Source organism: Empidonax traillii, unplaced genomic scaffold (genome assembly GCF_003031625.1).
Source record: "Empidonax traillii isolate 1590-97213 ecotype Southwest subspecies unplaced genomic scaffold, ASM303162v1 scaffold201:size1909950, whole genome shotgun sequence".
In the NCBI taxonomy this organism is placed as follows: Eukaryota; Metazoa; Chordata; class Aves; order Passeriformes; family Tyrannidae; genus Empidonax; species Empidonax traillii.
The window spans coordinates 1,880,666-1,904,086 of record NW_020955394.1 but is presented as its reverse complement, the minus strand read 5'-3'; the positions used below and the strand labels follow the sequence as shown (position 1 = coordinate 1,904,086).

Below are 23,421 nucleotides of genomic sequence, written 5' to 3'. Positions count from 1 at the left end.
TGCCTCCAGCTGTCCTGGGAGGCCCTGAAGAGTTAGGAGTGCAGTGAAACCCGGGAGTGCAGCTGGCCCAGAGGAGAGTGTGAACTGCAGGTTCATGACCAGCTGAGCCCTCCTCACCATGCACTGTGACTGAAAGGGCCGAACACGCACATACAGCTTTGGGCTGGGCTGGCTGGTCATGGGCCAAGCTGTAAGACGTGAAGTGATTTATCTGAGGATACGGAGGCTCTCCCAAAGCCCAGACCTATGGTAAACCCACCAGATTCTATCCTGAAAGCAGGAAAAGCCACAATAGAGGAGGGAAAGCAAGCATGGCTGCTAGTGACTCTTGCTACAAGAAAGCTTTACAGACTCAGATGTGCTGAGTCTATTCAATGTTTATTTCATGAAGCATTTTATTGCACAGACCATGAAATATATCTGACTTCGACTGCACAGGCAAAGTAACAAGGTTTACTCCAGCAGCCCGGCTGCAGCTTTCAGGTGAGCACAGGGCAAGAGGTGCCGGGGTGACCCCAGGCATCGCCAGACAATGCACTTTGCAACACTGTAGATGGAACATAAGGAATTTTGGTTAGATACTGAGAGAAAACTTGAGTGTATCCAACTGTCTGCAAAATACCTCCAAAGAGAGAGTGTTACACGCCGCTTTTGGCTCAGCCCAGCCTGGATGGAAGGTGCTCATCCAGGTGGGTTTGGGAGCTGTGGAACACTTATCCCAGCGGTGAGAAACCTCATGAGGTCTGTCCTGCCCCCAGCTCTGCTGATGGAGACCCAGCGGCTGCCGAGGGCTGGTGCCTGGCATGCCAGGGCTGTGCCTGACACAGGGCCCAGGGGGAAGGAAACCGGCCAGCAGCAGGGTGTTATTCACGTGTTTCAACCTGCAGGATCAAGAACACGTTATGGGAAGGAATGGAGAGGAACAATCTCGGCAGGTGCTGTGCAGGATGGTGGCATTTGGGAGAGGGCTGGCTGGAGGCATGAAGTGAGTTATGGACGGAGCCGCCGTCGGAGGAGCCGCTCCACGGGCCAGCCGAGGAGCAGGTAGGGCCCAGGTGGGCGCCGAGCGTGGTGGGCTGGGCTCGGCTCACCGGGCAGTTCTCGGGGAAAGGCTGCGTTAGGGTCGGCAGGCCGGGCGGCAGCCGGGCCAGCACAGAGCTCTCCAGCCGGGTAAAACGCGAGCGCTCCCAGCACAGCGCGACACAAGAAAGGAAAGCTCTCCCCGCCCGGTGTCAGAGCGCGACGCAAGAAAGGAAAGCTTTCCCCGCTCGGTGTCAGAGCGCCACCGTCCCAGCGAGGGCAGCGCCGGCCCCGCCCGCGGCCCGAGCCCCCGCCCCGCCGGCCGGGCGGGAGCGGTGCGGAAATGGCGGCAGCACGAGGTGAGGCGGCGGGAGCTGCTGGCGGGGAGGGGAATCCGGCCTTGCTTCGGTGCAGCGGCTTCTCTGCCTGCCCGCGGAGCGTTCGGGTGCCCAAGGGCGGCCGGCGGAGCTCGGGCACGGCCTCCTGCCCGCGCTCGCTCGCAGGGCACGGGAAGGCCCCGCGGCGCGGGGAGCGCGGGCCGTACCGGGGAGCAGGGACTGCCCCGGGGGCCAGCAGGGCCCCATCTCCGTGCGGCCCCGGCGGGTCCCTGTGCGGGGGCGCCGCCGCGGCCTGGCCTGCCCGTTCTTGGTCTCCTGCCCGCGGCTGTCCCCGTAACCCGTGTGTCGCCTCACAGGACCGGCCGCCGTGATGTGCATCCCGCCTGGAAGCCCTCGCCGGGCCGGGCCGGTGAAGGGACGCCTCCCCCTGCATCGGTGTGCCCGGGCCGCAGGTGAGTGCTGCCCGCCCGGACATATCCAGGGCAGCACCGGCAGCGTGGGCCGTCCTGACCCTGGGTTTGGTTTTGTGAAGTAGCCCGAGACTCTGCTTTTGGTTGCTTCTGCCTTTCTGGGTCTGTTTAAGCCGCAGGTTTCCCTCTGCAGAAATCTACTTTTATTCAGCGCCAGCTGTGAGATGAGCACCCTTTTGGCAGAGCGTGCAGCCCCTTACAGCCTTTTGGCAGAGCAGTTCGGGTCTCAGTATTGCTAGTAGAGCAAGTAAAGCTTAAAAGTAAGCTGGGCCTGGACAGCTGAGTCCCAGTGTATACTGGCAACTGAGCACACCAGCATAAACTCATTGGAGAGAAAATTCGACAAAAAGGCTGCGTTGTGTGCTGGGCTGGCCCAGGACTGTGCAGTGGAGTCCCGGTGCTGAGCTGAGCAGGAAGCAGGGCCTCACCTTTTCATGGTGCCCGGTAGATTTCCTGTGCATTGCTAATGAGTAATGTCAGTTCCTGTCGGGAAACAGAGGTGGGCAGTTAAAAAGAGTCAGCAGAGTTTGAGGACAGGAACATGGAATTGCCCTCCTAGCTGAATGGTTAGCCTCTGCAGTCTTCTTTAGGAGAGTGCAGTCAACTCCTGAGACTTTCCCCCGAGTTTTTTTATAGGGATTCATCTGGAGGACTAAGAAAGTGGAGCCAGTGGTATTATATTGACTTCACTGATACTATCCTCCTAAATTAAATGGTGGAAGAACAAGGCCTGCCTGTGAGATAAAGTCAGGACCTACTTCATCTACCCACAAAGTTTTAATGGCAGTGAGAGGGAACAAGTTAAAAGTCATGTGTTTCTGTAGAAAATTATGAACCATATTTCAGGACTGTTGTGTTTTCTCTTGTATTTTTGCTTTGGAAGTTGTCTCGTGTGTTTTTGCTCATAGGCCCATGGGTCCCCGGCTCCAGCACTGGGTGAGGACAGACACTGGACGTGCCTAAGGATTATGGTAACCAGTGTGAAAACTGTGTCTTCAGCTGTAGGTGGTTGGTGTAAACTCTGAGAACTTGTGCAGCCTTGTGAAAGGGCTTCACGTGATGCCCTCCAGTGGCAACAACATGCACAGGTATTTGAAGTCACTGGGAATAGAAGGGAATTGGGAAAAGTGGTTCTTTTGGCCCACTCTGAAGGGGTTTGGGCAGCCCCGGCAAAGTCCCCACTTAGCTGCATGGTTGGGGTTATTCTGGCCTTTAGCAGTTTCTGACATTTCAAGCTCTGCAGGGATGCATGGGTCACTTCTGCACATCAGGGTAGCTTGTGGGGTTCAGGTGGCCAATACCAGAGCTTTAGGCATGAGCTCATGTCCTTCTCAAAAGATGAATTTTGCTCTCTGCCAGTAAATGCACATAGTAGCAAGGAAAAGGAATTAAAATACCAGCAGGTACCATGAAAAATGCATCTTGCAGCACATAATGTCAGAGACAGTGACAACTCATTTTTAACTGACTGTTGCCCTTCTATATGATCTTTTTCAGCCAGAGTTCTGTAGACAGGCCAGAGATAACTGATTTTGCCTCATCTGAGATACCTTTCAATGTGGAAAATTAGTTTCCAGACTGACAGCTCAACACAGCTCTCCAAGTTGAATGATATACCCAGAATGCCAGACACACTTGTTGTTAGCCTGCTCCAGGGCACCGTGCTGGACCTGTTAATGCCCTTTGGCTTCAGTAGGAAACTCGCCTTTCACTGTCAAATACAGCTTCCAGTTCTGTGCAGGGTTTGGCCCTCACTCACAGGCTTAGAGGTGTCCTGGTCTTCTGGTGGGCTTACACAGAGAGATGGGGTTGATGTGAATTTCCAGCTTGGGTGTCATACTGGTCTGATCAACTGTAATGGAAGTGGTGGCTTCTCTATAAAGGATCTATATAGAGGTTCACAGTAACAGCTGGTTTGAAAAAATTCAGGTTGTCCAAGTTTCCTTTGCTGTATAAATATTTAAGTGACAGGGTGGGAATTCCTAAGGAAGGAGAAGCTTTTATTTAACAGAAATATGCAAACCCATTTCCCTTATTGTCTTTAACCTAGTAGCTAATTATTGCTTATTTGTTCTTTTTTCATATAGTTCTGTTGCTGCCTTAGCTGTCCTGTACCACGCCTGGGAGTGACCACTGGAGACATTCTGCTGAGCAGGCTTGTCAGCCATCAGGCCTGCATTCTCCAACAGATTCATTGAGCTGGGAACGTAACAGAGCTATTTGGTACTTGTAGAGTCCCACTGCAAGGGTGTCCTTGCACAGTCCTGCGAGAGGGTTGGCAAATCCTGGGGATTCCCAGTTCATTTCACCAGTTAAAAAGTATGTTGGATTGGGTTTTAGGTGAAAGAGTAATCCTAGTGCCAGGATACAGCTATGGTTTAAACACTTGAGGTGAAAGCTGGTTGTGGGGAGCAGAGTGGTGGGTTTACTGGCAGCCTTTGTGTCTTAAACCTCTATTGGGAGGTTCAGACATCCTCACACCTCTACTCGGATAGCTGCATTTTACACTGTTCCTGGTATCTACTTGGAAAGAAGAGTGGGGCTCTCAGTTTCTGGCAGATACAGGTAAAACATGTTCCAGTGGGTAGAAGCTGGACGCAGAATCAAGGTGTACATTTTTAAGCCAAGAATGGTGCTTTCTCACCAGTTCATTCCCCAGCACAGGAGCTGCTTTCTCTGGTGTGGCCGTGCCAGGATCACGGGGGTGCCTGGCCATCTCCTGCTCTCTGCACTGGCAGGGGTTGCTGGCTGAGTCACGTGTTTCTGGTGAACACAAGTTCCTTTGCTCACTGCCAGACATAGCAACTGAAAGTCTCTGGCCTGCTTACAGGGGGTCTCACAAGGTCACCAAAACAACCCTTTCTGCCCTGGAAATGGCTGAATTCTGGGTAGACTAAAACAACCCTGAACTTGCGTAGCTCAGTGTTGTTAAACCCATCTTCTGAGGCTTGCAAAATAAATACGTATCCAAGAGCAGATGGTCCTAATCACTGCTGTAGTGAGGTATTCTAGTCCTGTTTTTATGGCTTCTGAAGGCCTAAAGCTATTTGGGAAAGAACAGACAAGCTTTTGATACACAGTTCTATGTCAGATCTCTTAGTTTTGCCAGCAGCATTTATTTGTAGAAACCCTGTATATTGTAGAGGCCCTTGCCTGTTCCTGGCTATCCCCTAGAACAGAAACTTGAATCAGTGAGTTTTGTAATGAATATGCAATAAATCTCTGGAAAAGCTTCTCTGTTCGTGACTCTTGATTGAGCTCAGGTAGGTTTGACATACACGGATGAGGCTGTTCAGAGCTGGCCAAGCCTGCGCCTGTCTTGATTGTGTGGTGTCTGGAAATGAAGCCTAAACAAGGACATTTCACCTGAGTGCTGGGCCAGAGTCTTTCCAACCCCGTGGATACCCAAAGCTTCAAGGGCATAGCATTGGGGTGAGAATTCCTCAGTGCTGAGGGGGAGAGGGGAACAGATCTTTGAGCGTGGGGGGAGGATACACCCAAGTGGAGGTGAGCATAGCTAAAAAGAAACAGCTAAAAAGGATGTTTTTGGTTTCTCTTAAAGAGTAATGGAGCACTGCAAAGAGCCTGTTTGTTTTTTCCCTGGATGACTGAATGAGGAACATGGGCATTCTGTAGAAGTGTGTTACATTTGAGACTGTAGTGCATGCTTGGGTGTTTCAGGAAGCCTCACTGGGTATGTAGGCGCTAACAGTTCACACACAAGGGAGGTGTATTTGATTATCTCATGTCACAGACTTCATGTAGCAACAAGAAAACTTGATTGTGAGATCAGCTTCATGGTTGGAGTGTTTTCAGCAGCTGTACACTGTTCATGCCTCTTGCTATTTTTGTTTTTCTTTGAATGTTTGGCTCTTCAGCAGCCTCAGGAGTAGAATTAATGATTGCTCTGGAACTGGGGAGTTCCCTGGGCTTCAGATGGGTATTGGGGTCACCCAAGTGATCACCCAAGGGATCCAGCTGCCACTGCTGCATGGTGACAAGTGTCACCTCGGAGGAGGATGGTATTTATTTCTAAGTGAAGAATTCTGTGATGCTGATGGATCTTGTGACCATAGTGGCTTTCTGCTAAGATCCTTCCTAAGAGGATATAACTTGTAAGGGTTCAGGCCTGGCAGCTGATCTGGGTCAGGGTTGCTTTGCTCTTTTTCTTGGGAAACAGCTGGTTTGTAGGGAGTCTGATAGAACAGTTGATGCTGAAAGAGGGCATTGCTTAGGGCAGATTACATGTGGGTGTGGTAGCTGCAGAACACAGGTTATAGGAGGGCAGTCCAAGGAGGTATTGTAATTCCAGTATGTATCCGTAAGATACCAGGTGTTTCCAGAGCAAAGCAGGGGTGGACATAATGCTGGAAGCATGAGTTGAATGTGTAAAGGTGCTGGGCAATATCTGCATTGAAAAACGACAATCTGCAGTTCTCGTAGTCCAGCAGGATGCCAATCCTTCTAGGGGGAATAGTAATTCTGATGTCTGGTGTCATCCCGCTGTGCAGGAACTCGTACTTGTGCCTGTAGGCAGGAAACACAAAAGACCTGAGGGCACCCTGGCTGCTCTCAGAGGGAAGGACACAGGTGTGTTCCAGGGTATACTTCCTACTTTACAGTCCTGTCCCTCCTGCATGCCCTGTGGTTAGTGCGCAGTGCCATCCACACAGCTGAGCAGCTCTGTTTGCTGGTGGTGGTCCTGTGCTTCCACACAGCTGGATCCCACAGCTCTTGGACCTGCTTATCTTAACCTTGTTTCAGATCCCAGTCTGGCTGTGAATAGACAAGGTCAGAGCACAAAATGGAACTTTCTGGGCTTTTTCCATGCCTTAGAGAGCAGCGTGGGTGTCCCGTAAATCAGAGGGTGCACTCTTGTCCCAAGGTTTAGCTTGAATTTGTCTCTTTCTCTGTGAAGGAGCTGCACTCTTTAGGCCAGTTGGGTTTGCCCCAGAAAGACCCTTATCATCTCCTAAGCCTTGCCCCTGGGAAGCTGTGGGCCCTGCCATGGAGGGAGTGGTGAGGTGACTCAGTCCTGTCCTTCCAGGCACTTCCATGCTGCCCACTTGCTCCCTGAAGGCCTATGGTGCTGAGCCCTCTTTCCTGCTGGTGTTACAGAACTGCTCACGCCCACCTTCACAGCAGCAGCAAAGGACTGTAATCCCTGGGGCAGAGGCTGCCTGACACACAGCATGGCCAAGCATCCTCCAGGCTGCTGGACATCGTTTGTCAATCCCCACTCTCTAAATTGTATTTCTGGCTGCTTTTCCTACAGGACCTCCCTGCTCAGCCAGTGTTCATGGGGAAATTTCAGGCTTTGTGCTCGTTTACTACAGAGTGATTGTGATTCCTGTACTGTGGATTATTGGAGGCCAGGAAGGTACTCTGCACATAAACAGCTTTGTCATGAGGGTAGCCCTCCCCATGTAGTCACTGAGTGTTGCTGAGGTCCCCTAACAGTTACCCAAATAGCTCTAGTGTGGCATGCTGCAAACAAAAATATGATATGTATGAGACGTGCCTTTCTGAGCAGAAATGAGAAGATTTATTCAGCTGAATGGGTTATCTGGCATTTTCTAAGGGCTCCCTCATTCACTAACCACCTCTTCCACCCACACTGCTCAAACCTGAGACAATTTCCCTGCAGAAGTGGGTACAAACTGAGCAATGGCTCAGCTTCCTTTTCTCTCTGGAGTCTGTGCTTATTGCTCCAGAAGAATGACAACAAACCTCAACTACCTCTTCGCTCAAAGTAGCAAGGAAATCCAATTACCCTGCCTGCAGTGTATCATTAGCTGTGGTGGGTTTGACTTTCCTCATTAAAAGCAGCATTTCCTGCTGTGTGGAAGGTAGATGCTGGCACTGCTGAGGATTCTGGTGGTGCAGATGCTGCCCTACTGGGCAGCCCAGAGCAGCGGGTGCTGGGGAGGAGCGAGTGCTCCAGCCAACTGAGTGCATCTAAAACCTCCCTGTACCAGCAGGCAGAGGACAGGCAGATTTGGGCCCCTGCTATTCCATCCTTGCCATTTGCTGAGTGCAGGGTGCTGTCCCATCTGCCTGTCCAGGGGGACCCAGCAGCACCCTGGCTGGCTGGCTGAGCACTGAGCCATCCAGGCAGGCAGCAGGCAATGCTCAGGCATGCCAGGGGGTGGGACTGTTTTCTTGCTCCTGGATGCTTCACAGGGTGCCCAGATCACTCATCAGAGTCATGATGCTAATATAATAGCGTCCAGCAGTGCAGCTGAGGCATGAGGGGAGCTGGCATTTCTGCAGGCAAGTATGACCTACTTACATAGATATAACAGAGATCAAAACCAGTTGGGTACAACTGGTTTTTGCCAGACACATAGTTTCTGGGTTACCTGGGTTACCTCTGTCTTCCAACTGGGGTTTTGGTAACCTTTACTGCTAAATTCTGTAACTCAGATTTTATTCAGATTTGTTCCTGAGACTGCCTATTTCAATGTGAGAATGTCATTAAGCAGCAGGATTTGCTTCAATGTTCCAGAATTTTTCCAAGACCAGTTCAGAGTGCCACTGGCCAAATGTCAAGAGTTTCCCCGTTAAGTGTTTGGTCTGGGCTGATATGAAATCTCTGCTTCTCTGCCTGCAGGTGTACACATAGGAGGTGTTCCTGTAGGAGACTTGAAGCCTCCACAGCCTTACCTTGATGGTGTGATGATATGCCTCATGCACCAGGATGCGTTGTTTGCCCCCAGGTGACCATGTCTTGGAGTGTTCTCAAAAGCCACGCCAGTTCTGTACTCTGTATCTTCCTCAACTTCCACCTCCCAGTAATGCTTTCCTGGAAATGGGATCAGACTGCCCAGGATTGCAATACACCTGTGGGAGACAGACAGGAATATGTGCTTTGGCAGGGCCTCTCTAATGCTCTTTATAGTGTTTAGATATGTTTAGGTATGTATATACCTGGACATTACAGATCAATAAGCAAGAGCCACTTTTGCTGTCTCCTTAGCAGTGCAGTGTGGGTTTTTGACTACAGCAGTTTCCCCATGCTGAGGAACTGACACACAACCTGCAAGTTTCTTTGTGACACTTGTCTTATTTTTATCCATGGGTAAAAAGTGCCCTGGGCACTTTCAGGAATATGGAGAACAGCATCCTGTACTGACTGGGTTTTCTAGGAAAGCTCTTACTTGCTAGAAAAGAGAGTGTTATGGTGAACCCCAGCACAGCAGAGGAAAAAGTTTACATATCTTGCATTTTCTTCCCAAACAGCCTGGGGATTTAAATGTCTCTCACCATTTAGGAACTGAGCAGTGTAACAGCATGAAATTCCTGGGGCAGCTGGGGAGGAGGAGATCTGCCTACACTGTATTTGGAGAGATCAGGAAAAATTGAATGAGGTAGGAGAACTTGAAATATGCTGGGTACCTGGGCCATGAAAAGTTTTTAACAGTGGACTGTGGCTCCTAGCATGTATGATAGGAACCATGTAGAAGATAACTCTTTTAAAAGATGTGTAGGAAAGAAAAAGACAATGTACCACAGAGAGACCCTTCAGATTGATTTTAGTGGTACAGTCTTGGAGTCAAAGGAAATGGGTGCTTGGAAGACGCAAGTCTGCAAAAGCACAGGTAAAATAACCCATGCTAAATGCTTCTGAAACACCCTAACTTGACTTAAGAGGACAATATGAATCCTATAAGAGTGCACCTCAGCCTTTTTCTCTGGAAAAGTACATGGTGTGTTAGCTGTCATTGTCACAGGGGACAGCAGGTTTGGAGCACACACAACCAGTATGTTACTGTTGTAGGGTCTAAAGTTGTAAATTACAAAGGCAAAAGGATGTTGCTGGCAGACACTGAGCTCTTCTGCCTCTAGGTAATGCTGAAAAAGAGCTGCATTCAGCATTTAGAGGGCCTGGTGTGTAAGGATGGGCACACACAGCACAAAAGCATTGCTCTGCCACTGCAGCAGCAGTTGCTTAAAGCAAGTGCACAGTTCATTGCAAGTGCACATAGATGTCTTGGGAATAGCTTAAAGGCTGCTGAAATCAGGACTCAGAGAGATTGTGCTGCTACAGCTTGAGAAGGAAAAGGAATGATGTAAAATGGATGGGTAAAAATCTGTGAACAAAATGACCATAGTAATGAGAGCTATATCTTGGCATGAAAGAGACTTCTGAAAGTTCACAGTGGTACCAAAACCTCAGCCATAGAATGAGATGAGTGCCAGCTCTGGCTGTTTCTGTGAAACATAAAAGCATTCTGTGGAAGTGGGATGAAATCCCATTTAAGCTTATCATGATGACTTTAATGAAGAGAATCATTGTTCTCCCTACTCTTTTCTAGTGAGCCCTCCAGTAACATTGAATTTCCATGGAGAAACTAAGTTTTCGACTTCTATTATCCTGTGTCTACAGATTCCTGTCCTAGTTATGTGCTGTTTCTGTGGTTTTGACTGGAAGCATGAATTTTGGCAAGGTTAGTCTCTCACTTCAATGGTGAAGGGCCTAATTCTTTTTTGAAAGTAAAATCTGTCAGTCCAAATAGTATCAGTTATGTCTTTCAGCAAGAGTTAAGTTTTCAGATCCCTCTCTTTTCCTTAGCATTTTTGGGGGGCCACTTAAAAAATTTAGCTCGATGTGCCAAACATGTAAGCAGGTTTGTGTGTAATTGTGGCTGTTGCATCCATAATCCTCTTTAAGAATTTGCATTAACTTCCAAGTGGTGCTTAAGTTCCAAAGAGCAGCTAGAGAGAGAGATTTCAACTCACAAAATTAATGAGAGCTGCTGAAAGCCCCATTATACATTTCCTGGCATCTGTTAAAAAACCCAAACTGAAGTGCTTCAGTATACCTTGTAAAGCTGTTATCATAGACAGGCAGATCACACTCTGGGTTTTCCAGTTCATCACACGAAATTGTAAATCCATCATCTAGGATTGCCAGTAGAGGATGGGCTGTGTCCTCATTAAGGTAGAAGCAGGTGCCTACAAGAGAAAATGCCTGAGGATAACTCCAGAAATTTCTTATAGCATTAGGATTTCCAGCAAGGGTGTGGTGAAATGTTTTTTGGATCCACAAAAAGATTTACCAGTGCTTTGGAAGGAATCTGTGGCTGACACTGAGAGGACATGATTGTCTATTTGAAGTTATTCTAAGAATTGGTGTTTTACATCATAACAGTGTTTAGTTTCAGCCTTGTGAAAAGCAGGGGGCTTAACCTGGTTTTGTACCCTATGAGGGCTCAGATCTGCAGGCATTGCACAGGAAGTGGCTATTCTAAGATGAGGGGTCCTCCCTGCAATGGACTGTCTGGTTTCAAGTGATTTTCCTCAGACCTGAAGTGATCTGGTTTTAATCACTGAAAGGAGAAAGGGGGTTTAAAGGCCTCACTCTTCCACGTAAATGTGGGGCAAAGTTTGAAGAGAAGGGACTCCCTTGTCAGATCCGCCCCCAGAGGTAAGTCCAGCCCAGGGTAAAAGTGCTTCTGCCTTTCCCCCTGCGGAGACTTCCCAAAGCTGGTCTGACACTGCGCTCGGATGAGCAGCCACGTGCATCACAGCTGCTGTTTGTAGTTGGTGCTTGTGTATCCACCCCAGAAAGGGACAAAGGTCATTCACACTGTTGGAGGTGGGTTCTTTTAGTTGACAGATCAATTTGCATCAGCTGTTTGCATAATGTAGACTCAGAGAAGATAAATCTCTCCATGCTAATCCCAAATGAAATCATTATAATCAAACTGCAAGTTCCTTCAATGCAAATACAATACAAACAATGACAGGGCAATTACAGGCATGTGCTGCTGAAAACAAACACATGCTGTGCAAACAGAATGGGCAATTTCAAATATTGAGTTTGGTTTAAGCAGTTGGAATACACACAAATGATGGCAACACAATGACAGCCTTCCTCTCTAGGGATTTGCGGGTGAGCATTTCTCTTCTGTGGTGTCACTGATGTGTAGCAGACAGGGTTTTTACTGAAACATAACCTTTCAGTTATTGGCTGTGTGGTCAGCTACCTGAATAAATACAATTTGCATATCTCTCACAGCAGGTAAGGGCAAGGTGTGAATACATCTGTGAGTGATGTGGGAGGTTTGAGACAAACCAGTAAAGTTGCAGTGTCATTTCAGCAGTGATGAAGGTGAAAACAGGTGTGTGCCTCTAAGTCATCAAAATGAGCTTTAATTAGATGTTTGGGAGGGGAAAGGGCTTCCAACTTCCCTTTGGGGTAGGTTAATCCTTGCCAAATGTGGTACTGGGAGCAGATGATAATGCAGTGTCAGGTGCCAAAAGCAAAGCTTCCAGCTGAAAGCTGGACTGCTTTTTTCCTGATAAATAAAAAGAACCAGCCCTTGGAGCTTCCCCAGCCAAGCTGGAGACGTTCTAATGAATGCAGAGAAAGATTTTGCATATCCAAATGACTCTGGAAAGTGCTGTCTCAGCCATACTTTCCAACAGTAGCATCATTACAAGGAAATCTCTGAAGTAAAATCACACTACCACTTTTCTCATTGGTGTGTCAGTACTTGGCAAGCTGGCAATATCTGGGGGCATTGGGTTGATACTGTCTTTTAAAATGTTTAGAAATTAGTAACTTTCAAGTATCAAATGTGCTGGACAGAAATATTTTTTAAATTGCAGAGCTAAAGCAATGAACTTATTGTTACAAAAAGGTGGTTTTTTCATTCCTCAAAGGTTACCAGGTGTGTCTAACTACATGTAGGAGATTAGAACCTGATCCAGAGGCCATTGACACCAGCAGGAATCTTTCTGTTAAGATAATAGATGCAATAATAGGCTGCTGGCATTGTTCTGAGCTGTACATTACCTGTGGTGTGTATCAGGACAGGTTCACTTCTTTCACTGGAGCCACCCAGGTTTTGGGCTCTAACACAGATGTGATACCTTTGTGTTGGCTGGAGGTGAATTAGGACTTCACAGTTAGGAATCCCAACAATAGATCTACAGAAAATAAATCCATGGAAAATGATAGGGTAGAAAACAAAGGTAGGCCTTTGAGATTATTTTCCTGAACAACAAAGAAGAAATTATATGATCAGCTTCTTTTGTAACCCATCAACACTCCACTTGTATAGTTGCAGGGGCAAGAGAGTCTGTGACAGACTGTGCAGGTACTTCTGCTCTATTCCCATACCATTGCCCATTCCTGTATAGTAATTTTTTATTAACATTTATACAATTGATTTTACTAAGAGGAATGTTTATAAAGGGAAATTCACCAAAGGGTCATGGGACTCAAAAAAACAGTCACTCACTCGGTAATAATATCATCGTTTTCTTCATCTGTCAGCTTGTACAATTCAACTGTGTAGGAATCAACAGGGTTAATGTCTCCAGATTCCCAGCACACCAGTGCTGCATTTTCACAGCTTTGGATCTTTTTACTCTTTATGATAGGTGGTGAAGGAGCTAAAAGGTAGCAAAAGAACAATTCTAAGTTGTTACTTGAAGAAGTTTGCCACAAACATGCTTTGAAGACTTAAAAAGATAGAGCAAAGTTGTTTACTAATACTATATAGTTAAAGAAACCTGCTTTCCAATAGACAATAAACAGCAGACAGGGCAATTAACAATAGCATTTAAATACTTAATTTGGACTATAAAGATTGCAAGAGCATTACACAGAGAATTAACATAGAGAATAATTACACAACAGTTTCCTTTTATCGTTAGTTTTATCTTTGTCATAAAGGTGCATCTCTTCTCTGCTCTAAGATGTCAAACACATCTGGAACCAGTACTTGAAGTTCTTACTCTGTCTTGCTCGATCTGATGTCAGGATTTCACACAATGTGTTTTGACTGAACTGCTATTACAAAGGACAGCATAGCAGTGTGAATCCACAAAATACCTATAGGCCAATAAAAGAAGAGCTGACATCCATCTGGCAGAACTGGGAGACTTGAGTCTTACTGGCAGGTGGTCTACATCCTTGCATTTAAATAAGTTATGTTGTCTCTCTGCTTCTCTTTCTTCCACTCTAAAACAGGGACAACTGGCCTGATACCCTGTCCAAATAAAAGTAGGGAATTCCCATGCAGTCAGTAGGCTTACATCAGAAGAAACAAAGTGCCCAAAAAGCATTATTGCCATAAAATTAGAGATAACTGTGAATTTCACTACAAAGGTCCTGTAGTCGTATGAATAAAATGTCTTTACCTGTTACATAAACTGCTCTTTCACTTGGTGGACTGATACCAGAGGCATTTAAAGCACTGACCCAAAATTCATACTGTGTGTTCGGCAACAGATTAGTAATGGTGCAGTATGTTTCTTTGACTTTTAGGGTATTCTCTGAAATGAGAACAACAAAGCATTTACAGTGCTCTTTTACACAGTTACCCACTCTTCCCCAAAACTGCCTCAAAGAGTGGACTTGAGGCACATTATTTTGTGTGCTGAGTTCAAGAGAGCTCCTTGTGCTCCACACCCTTTGATTAGCTGTCAGGCAGTTTCACCATGCCTTCCTCTAAAGAGGCATAAATCAGATAACACATCAGCTTCTGAAGAAGCTACATCACTCAGAAACCAAAATCCAGACAGAAAGATCACCCACTTGTCACTAATTTTTTTTTCTAAAAAGATCCTGCAGGTTCCTACTGCAGGGATGCTGCTCAACTCATCCCAGCAGAGGGACAAGAGCTGAAGGTATTTTACTACCCATTTCTCATTCCACATCTTAGAAAATTTGCATAGGTTATGCTTTTCTTTCTGAACTAACCAGTAGTACTCCACTGGCTTCCACTTTGGCAGGTTCTGCAAGAATATTATTAGCAAAGGCAGCTTAATCACAAGAGTGGGACATTTTAGGATGTGGTTCTTTTTTTTTGGTGCATGTGCATCATAGGGAGTTACAGCCTATTATTAGCACTGAGATAAACTGTAAAATCACTGAGGGGATTTCAGCGGGTGTGCCGATAATATGATGATTTGGTCTCCAAAAATACTGTGCTTTACACTGGATGCAGCACATGTGTGCCTAATGCAGTGCCCACCCTCCAGGAAAGGAAATGCTACTCCTGAGACCTGACTCCATCCACTGTCCCCTTCCCATTCCTGCTATCCCTGCCGCTCCCCTATCCTGTCTTTGCTCATGTAATGGCTCCTGCTGCAGCCAGCAGCATGGCAGACCTGGCAGGGGAAGAGGGACAAAGCCAGAAGGAAATGTAGTGGCAGATACGACAGTTTTGGTGACAAAGAGAGTGCACAGAAAGTGCACTGGTTGCCACATTAAGTCCAGAAGTATTTTGGAACCGGCTGATTTTGCCCCCTTGGGTCCAGGCCTTCTTACCTGCCTGCTCATCACTGTGCCTCTCGTTGCTCACTGGTTTATAGCACAGTTGGTAGCTCTCCACAGTGTCATCCGAGAAGAGGCCCCAGCAAACTCTCAGTGAGGTGCCAGTTGCTGCATTTGGAGCCTGGGGATTGATCATAGGGGCACAAGGAGCTGCAGAGGGGAAAACAGGTCAGTTTTTGAATATATAAGCACAGTATGTTGTCCCTCTCCTCTCACAAAGGTGTTTGCACAAAGTCTTGGCACTGAATGGGGTCATATTCCTCCCACATGGAGAAAAGTCAGGAGCTGACTCTGTGAACAGTTGCAGATAATAATCAGGTCACTGGTGTATGAGAACTAGTCTTGCTCCAAATCAAAATGAAAACAACAAAATAAATAAGCCTCAGCCCACCCCTTCTCTGTAAACTCGACCTCCCCTGCTCTGGGGGCTGGGCTTCACCACTGAGCAACATCTGCCAAGCCTGCACTGCTGTGACCACCCCGGGGCTCGGAGCCGCTGGAGGGGATGGGGGAAGAGCTGTACAACAGGGGGTCAGCAGCACAAGCAGGCGAGTAACAAATTCTAATTTACTTTAAGGAAATCACAGTACTTGTGCATAAAAACTGCTCTTTCTGACCATTTGTGGTGCCATTTTAATTTTTTTTTTTTTTTCAGTTATTAGAACTTTGTGTTTTGCTCTGTTTCCTCTGGTTAATAGGAAAAAAGTTTGCTAAATAGCAGAGGAACAAGCCACTGAAATCTGGTTATCAAGAGAAGCTGTGCAGGTAATTTAAAGCAGTCTGGTGTTCCTCTCTATTTCTTTCAAGCAACTACAAGGTAAGACACGTTATCACCAACTGAGGATGCCTAACCCCTCAATAGAAGGGGGTAATCTTTGTAAGTCTTCTAGGAAATCATCCAGCAAAAGCAGAGAAGGCCAAACTTAGCAGTTCTGGTAATTTTATACTGAAAACAAATGAAAAAAAAATAATATCCGAAAATATCTGCCAGTGTTTCTGTATATAGATGCAAACAAAAAAAAAACACCCTAGAATAACAAATAGGGAGAAGCTAATCTTGCCTTTGCTGTTCTCCTTTAAAAGAAGTAATGGATTTCTGTTCAATACATATCCTTAATTAAATGTAAATAGGTCTGAAAGAATAATCAGATAGGAAGAGTACCTGGAATAGCATTAATGGAGTTCATGAGTTGTTCAACTTCAGAGAAATCTATGACCCTCTCTTCAAAGTCTGGCAGTGTTGAAAGTTCTAAATTGACTTCTTGCTTTAAGAATTCTTGCAGCCTGTAGTTGTAGGGAAAAAAATTACATTTCTAATTGGAAGTACCATAGTGTTGGAGATACCTATTTGTAAGAGACAAAGAATAGCACACTGCAAATTAACATGTATTTCATTAAAATTTTGTTTTCATAGTTGTACAAAGCCCCCCATGCCCGTTGCTTGGAGATATGTTGGATCAGTGCCCCAAGATGCCAAACAGCTGGATGCTGATGGGACTGAGGGACCTCCTTTGTGTGCCCCCCCATGAGTGAGCTGGCTGCTGCACACTGTACTGCCTCTGAGCAGGGGCGTGAGATTTCCCCCACCTCTCTGTGCAAGGCAACCTATCACCTCCATAATTTTCATTATTTTGAATTTACAACACTATTTCAGGACCTTGTGGCTCTAGGTGTCATAAATTTCAAAAAAAGGGTATCTTTTCTCTGTGTTTATGTTAACAATTACAGTCAGTTAGAAGAGGTGGGTTTTTTGCAATTGGTTTAGTGTGCCTTAAGACTTCTTCCAACTGCTCCAAGATCTTTCAGTATCTGTTTTTGAGTTCCCACAGCTTGACTTTCTACCCTTCTATATTGATGCATAAATAAGCCAGTTATAATCTATTTAGGGAGCTCAGTTTTAGACCCATTTGTATCCAGAGCATTTGTTTTGAGATCTTTAGCAATCCTGTTGCTCAGTCAGTGAAATTAGTTCCTTATTACTAAGATGAAAACAGAGGCTCTAACTCCCCTTTTGGGTCTTCCTGAAATTGAATCTAAACTAGTTTTGCCTGTTAAACTTCTTAGAGCAGCTTTTCCTTATGCAGTTTAAAACAAAAATACTGAATGTTTCAGTATCTCTAGTGGCCTAGACAACATTTGTGTGCCTGAACAAAGTCCAGAACATGCGAGTGTCTCCGATAACCAGTCCATTTAACAGGAAAAAATGTGACACAAAATCCCAGATTGTGATACTACCTGTCAACCATGGTTACTGCCGCCTGTAGAAAAAGAGAGAGAGAGAGTGTTAAAGATAGAAAAGTCCAGAGTCAGACTACATCATGCTGTTGACCTGTCTTACATAAATTGCCCCAAATGCAGCCTTTGGAGTGACATAATTGGCTGCCACCCAGATCTGAGAATGAAGTCCTGCCTAACTTTCCATTCAAAGGGACAGATCTTGGCTCAATTTACAGTAGAATAAAGTGCAATGTCAGGCAGTGACCAACTAGATTCTAGGCTGATTCCTTCCTAAGTTGTCTGAAGTGCCAAGAGATTCTTCACAAACAAAACCTAAGAACAATTGGGGAAAAGAACTGAGTGAAATGATCTGCACCAGAGGGAATATGAGCAGTGCACATAACTGGAAGGCAGATGTACGGTCCCTGGAGAAACCTAAGCAGCTGAGAGCTCGTGACCAACAGGTATTCACTTGGTGAATAATAGTTCTTAGGGGTGATGTAGAACTGTTTACAAGCTAAGGAGAAAATAAGATTATTCCAGGGATGCAAAGGAATGGGAAAAGTCAGCTCATGAGAAGAACTCAGCAGGTTGGAGCACCACAGCAAACCGATCCACTGGAGCAGACTGGAGGTGTTTAGGAGATTTGTTTGTCGTCCAGTTCAGAAGTTACTGTGGCTGTGCTACAGAAATGCTCCCACCCACCTGAGTCACAGAACAGCTCAGGTTAGAGCAATCACTCATCAGCATTGAAAATTCTCCTTTTTTCCCAATTATTTTTCTACCCGCCAAAGCAAAATGACTTCTTGACACCACCTCAAGGGAGGGATGCATCCATCACTTTGCAGCAGCTCCTGATGTATTTAGTTTGGAGCCTCCTGTTCAGCTGAACTTTCCAACAAAATGAGCAAGAAAAAGAAACATTCTCCAAAGTGATTGCATCAGCCTGCCTGCTGTGAGCCCAGAATAGAGCAAGAGAGCTGAGCCTGCAAGAGGCAATGAACACTAAGTGCTTCCAGAGTTTCCCGAGATAAGCATTTTAGGGAAATACCTTCCCTCTGAACCCCAGCATGACTCACAAATCAATAAGCATCCAAATTACAAACTTCTGCTTCTGCATTTTGCCCCACTTTTGTTGCCCTACTAAGTTGATGCCCCATGCCAAGCACCTGGAGCACTGACAGCAGCATGGACTGAGCACCCCAAATGCTCTCCAGAATAAAGCCACTTGGGACTTCCCAGCTGGGCACTACTTGCAAGCAGCAAGAAGCACTTATAAGGGGCCTCAACAGTGAAAGCTCTTTACCTTCATAAATTCAGCTTTGTCACTTTCCAGGAAAAGTTCATGGGTTTTGTCTGTCAGTTCCTTGCAGGTGTCGAGATGTTTCCCAGAACTGACCAGCTGCTCATACAGAGCTTCCAGCTTCTGCCTCTTCTCTTCTCCCAATGCTTCCAGCTGTTCTTCGTACTTCTGAGCAAGCAGTTGTACTGCATCGTTGTAATGCACCTCGAAGTTCTGCTCCTGCTTCCCAAAGTTTTCCTGCAAGGCATTTGGGGGTTTGTACTTTGGCATCAAGCCTGGATCCTTCAGTCATCCAGAAAAAGCTCCAGTCTGCTTAAAATTCTTCTTACCAGGGAGGCAATGTCGTGATTTAATTCACAAAGCCAGGACACAGTGCCAGTACACAGAAGATGCAATTTGACTAATTTGCATTTTTAGGAGTCTATTCTGATCATTCACCCGGACTAAGGCACAAAAGAATGTTGGATTTCGTTCCAAACATAAGAGCAACAGAAGTCATAAAGAAAAAGTAAGATGCAAGGCAACCTAAGCCCAGGGAGCACAGCTAGGTTATATCCTAGCCATAATCTCACGAGCATTTCAACCAACAAGCACATCCTTCCATGAGAGAAACCATGGCAACCCAGTGGGATCCATGGGGGAGCTGAGAAGCTAATGCCAGTATCCTTGCTCACTGCTGTAGAAAGCATTAGGAAGGAAGATTTAAGGAGCAGGCAAGGCTTTATTGCCAGCAGTCACCCACTGCTCGGGCTGCAATGTCCTCCTGTGCCATATGGAGCAGAGAAAAGACCATGGGTGCCTTGAGTCATTGCTTGGGTTTGACTTGCTGCCTGCTGACCCCCTTCCCCTGGGGCCAAGCTGACAGCAGCAGAGCAGGAGCACAACCCTTGAAGTCATCAGCTTGATGCAGCTGGTTCAGGAGTTTGCCTGTATCTGACACTTGTGTGAATGAAACCGAGGGAACATAAGGGGTGCACTCAGGATGGACTAGTTAGATCACAGGTCTTTGGCCATTTGAAACTAAGATAACTGCCGGGGGAGGGGGGCGAGAGGGGGAAGGGGGGCACTTTATTTCAGAATGCAAATTTCTGTGCAAATGCTAAATATGGTTTTATTAGTCCACATAAAGAATTAATTAGGATTAGTTTTCCTGAGTACTTCAGTCTAGGCAAACCCCAAGGTAACTCTGTGCTCTGTTACTATAATTACTCACTTCATTAACAACTGAACACTATGAGTGTCAGTATGACTGTCAAAATTGTTTAACACCAGTACCATAAAGTTAGCCCAAGAAAAAATGCCTTACCTCTACAGTGAGGAAGATTTCCTCCAAATGACTGGCAATATTTTCCATCTGAGCAATCTGTTCTTCTAACTTGCACATGTTTTTATGAATCTCTTCCTACAAAACACACAGTGTGATTCTTATTATGTCTGAATACTGTTTTAGAGGCACCCCAGTTCACCTGTATTACTCTCACCTTTTCACTTTCCAAGGCACTGGGCAGCTGAGTCACTTCATGATCCTTGTGCTCACCGAATAGTTTGTCAAAAGCTCGGATTGGTATCTTGCAGGTAGAACAAAAAACATTTGCCACTTCCTCCTCTTCCTCCTTCTCCTGCTCCTCACTGACAGCCTGACTGTTCCACTCATCTGACACGCCGCCACTGCTAAGCCCCTCTCTGGACCATATGTTGCTCTCAGCCTCATCATCTGCTCTGGTTTTGCTCTGATCTTCATCTTGAGAAGCCTCACCAGGAAGTCCTTGTTGCTTTGTGCTTTGACTTTGATCTTTCACTGAAGTGCTGCTTTTTGATGCGTTATATATGGAGCGTTGTGATCCTGCTTTTTGTGTGCGAGCAGGTGGCCATCTGCTCTCCATCTCCACACGTCCTCCAAGAAGCTCAAGCTCTTTTTCTCTATCCTCATCAAGTCCATACATCTTAGCCAACTCTGCAACCTCCTTTTCCATGTCATAGCCAATTTCTTGTGAGTGCTGAACTTTTTCACTACTCAATACAGATTCCCTTCTTGTATCCCCCAGAGATCTGTCTCCTCGACCAGGCAGCTCTTCAGGAAAGATATCAAACCTCTCCTTTGATCCATAAAGATCCATGTGATAAAATATCAAACCTTCAGTCTCAGTCTCACTGGACTCTGGGACTGGTGGGGAAGCTGAATGGCTCTGTGACTGGCCACTACTTTCATACTCTCTCGTGCTGCCAGACCCGGATGACATTGGTATCCTCAGCAAGGCTTTTGGGATGTTGAGTCTCAATCTTGTAAAAGATAAGAAAGATCTTTAGCTACATACTTAGATATGAAGCATGAGTTTTTCTTGCTTAAAAATATATAGATGGCTTTGGCTGAGGACTGCCCAGGTCCTGGAGGTAGGCATGGGAAAGACCACAGCCAGTAGCTTCACTTCCTGAGTGAACCTTCTGAAGGGAAGCCATGGGAGGCTTGTTTTTTTCTCACCTCTGTGCAAAGCAGAGCAAAGAGCTGTCTCTGTGTGCATCCTGTTTTCTGATGGCTCATCTGTGAGCCTGATGTCTGATTTCCAAACTATGGACTATCCCTGTCCTCAGCTCAACACTTCAGCTGTGCTTCAGGCACAATTACTGCTGTTCTGTGCTATTGGAAATGGCCTGGTTTGAAGTCTGCTCACCCTTCAGCTGCTGTCGAGAGTGTTTTCTGAACTGTCAGTCAGGCATAATGTAGAACGTCCTCTCTTGTGACCAGTGATGCCACATAACACACTAGAAAATGCCTTAAAAAAATCCTGTTCTGGATTTTTCAAGTTGCCATTCTTAATACTGAGGTCTTGAGTCTTTTCTTTAAAATACTGCAGGGAAAACATAGTGCCCTTTGGGGGTGTTCATAGTTCTAAGATGCTGTGGAAAATATATATTTTAACATAAAAGAAGCTCAGAAAAAAGATCAGTGATGATCTCCATTATAACGCACACAATAGCTAGGGAGCAAGGCAGGTCATTGACCTGTGAGCTGAGAAATGTCTGCTCTGGCATGGACCTTGCACATTTTGTCCATTCTGTGCAGTGAGGTAAGTGTGAAAAGAGCATGTGAAGGTGACATAATATGGTAGCTGTATGATAAAGCATATCCCAGATGCACGTGGGACAACACTAAGGTGCAAAGGCAATTTTAATGCTGACTCCCCAAGCCCACTCTTCTCAACCAGCCCGCATTAACAACAGCAATGAAATAATGCCAGTACAGAGTCATCTCTGTCAGAGCTGAAACCTTCCCAAAGCTTTCCACTGCTCACCAGCATGAATGAAATCATGGCTACAAAACTACTCAGATCAGTTTTATCAGCGGTTTACTACCACAGGCAGAGGAGTTCATGGACAGATTTCAGCTGAATATTACTGAACCTGTAGTTACATCTAGTACTAGGGAAGTGAAGCATATGAAAGCTTTAAAACCACTTCCTTGCAGAAAAAAAAAAAAAAAAAAAAAGCAGCCAAAATATCAGTCTGACATCAGTGTTATCAGAGTTTCTGGATAAGCTTTCACACAAGTTTGCTTTCAAACTACTATTTATGGTCTTTTTAGTTTTGAGTAGTTGCTATTACCTGAAATTTATTTCATCAATATTTTACTAATTTTCCTGAGGATTACTTAGCTAACAAAGTTAATCCAGTCACTGACTTATTAGAAAACAACTTCTTGAACTAGTGAAAAATAATAAGAAACTTTGCACTCTCTGAATTTATATCCCTGACTGAGTCCAGCCTTACAGATCTCCAAGAAAACCCACATAGAAGTTCACCGTTTGTATTCTGGCACTGCAGACAGAGTTGTGGATTCTACAGCTATAGCAATATCCTACTATAGACAAAAACACAGAAGTTAGGCAGAAATACCATTTATGCTAAAGGCAATAAAATAAATCATGCAAATTCTAACATGCTAACAGAGAAAAGGTCTTGACACATACCAGAAAATGTTGTCTGGCTCCCACAAAGACTTTTTCCCCCATAATTATAACAGTAAGACTTGCTTTAGGAGCTACTACTAATTAGAAAAGTGAATTAACATGTTTTTTTCCTACCAAAATGAAATAAAATAAATAAATTAAAATGAGCATAATTGAGTTTGTCTGGATGCCTGCTGCCTAAATAAGATTTTCAGATGATTGCTCAGTGTTTGCTCAGTTTACAGGCACAGATACAATTACACGAAGCATGTTTAAGTCCGTGACCGTCAATTATCGTAAATACATAACAAAGAATGTTACTACCTAAAAACTTGCCTTCTATCTTAAGACGTCATAAATTCTTCTGATAGCTCAGATGGCATCAAAGTTCACTTCTATTTCCCCTAGTAAAAATCAATTCACACGAAAGCAATTCCTTGCCACTTTCCTATGACTGCAGTTGGAAGATGCATGGCAGTAACCCTAGCCTGCCTCTTTGCTCCGATAGGGACATGCCAGCAATGAGCAATGGCACAAATATAGATGTGCCCCGGCTGTCCTTCAGCAGCGTGCTACTTGAGTGTCACCAGGATGAATGTCATACCCCGAGAAAAGGCTCCGAAGGTTGATTCCTGGATCTGAAGTACTTAGAATGGTTATAGAGAGCCCTCACTAAAGCCAGAGCACCCTCTCACTTTCGAAGGTGGTATTAATAAACCCTGCAGAGTGCAGTCATTGCCTCTGGGTGTGATTTCCAAGGCTGGGGTGTTAGGCAGACTATCATGTGTGGGATACACAAAACCTGCATCCAGCACAAACTAACTCATGTGGCTGG

At 45.6% G+C, this 23,421-nt stretch overlaps 2 protein-coding genes and 1 non-coding gene across 5 annotated transcripts in view; 2 read left to right on the top strand and 1 right to left on the bottom strand.

Annotated features, from left to right (window-relative positions):
* Positions 1–2,472: 2,472 nt before the first annotated feature.
* Positions 2,473–2,603, top strand: LOC114059062. The gene has a single exon (XR_003571583.1).
* A 2,853-nt stretch (positions 2,604–5,456) lies between these two features.
* FSD2 (fibronectin type III and SPRY domain containing 2) lies at positions 5,457–23,088 on the bottom strand. Of its 3 annotated transcripts, none has more exons than XM_027887028.1 (13): positions 22,911–23,088; positions 20,124–20,922; positions 19,949–20,044; positions 18,646–18,879; positions 17,358–17,380; positions 16,285–16,406; positions 15,117–15,272; positions 13,985–14,119; positions 13,081–13,234; positions 12,633–12,766; positions 10,654–10,786; positions 8,495–8,671; positions 5,457–6,355 (listed from the first exon to the last, which is right to left on the bottom strand). In XM_027887028.1, the coding sequence occupies exons 2-13, from the start codon at positions 20,880–20,882 to the stop codon at positions 6,103–6,105; spliced, it is 2,376 nt and encodes a 791-aa protein (XP_027742829.1). In that variant the 5' UTR covers positions 20,883–20,922; positions 22,911–23,088; the 3' UTR covers positions 5,457–6,102. The 3 variants fall into 3 exon arrangements, with proteins under 3 accessions (XP_027742829.1, XP_027742831.1, XP_027742830.1); XM_027887030.1 differs by having other exon boundaries at positions 22,923–23,087; XM_027887029.1 differs by lacking the exon at positions 22,911–23,088 and adding an exon at positions 22,608–22,690.
* The window catches only part of WHAMM (WAS protein homolog associated with actin, golgi membranes and microtubules), a 31,075-nt gene continuing 16,834 nt past the window's right edge, over positions 9,181–23,421 (top strand). Inside the window, exons 1-4 of the mRNA XM_027887027.1 lie at positions 9,181–9,198; positions 15,183–15,290; positions 15,821–15,939; positions 16,537–16,722. Coding sequence (XP_027742828.1) covers positions 16,648–16,722 — 75 coding nt within the window. The 5' untranslated portion in view covers positions 9,181–9,198; positions 15,183–15,290; positions 15,821–15,939; positions 16,537–16,647. The remainder of the gene's footprint in view (positions 9,199–15,182; positions 15,291–15,820; positions 15,940–16,536; positions 16,723–23,421) is intronic.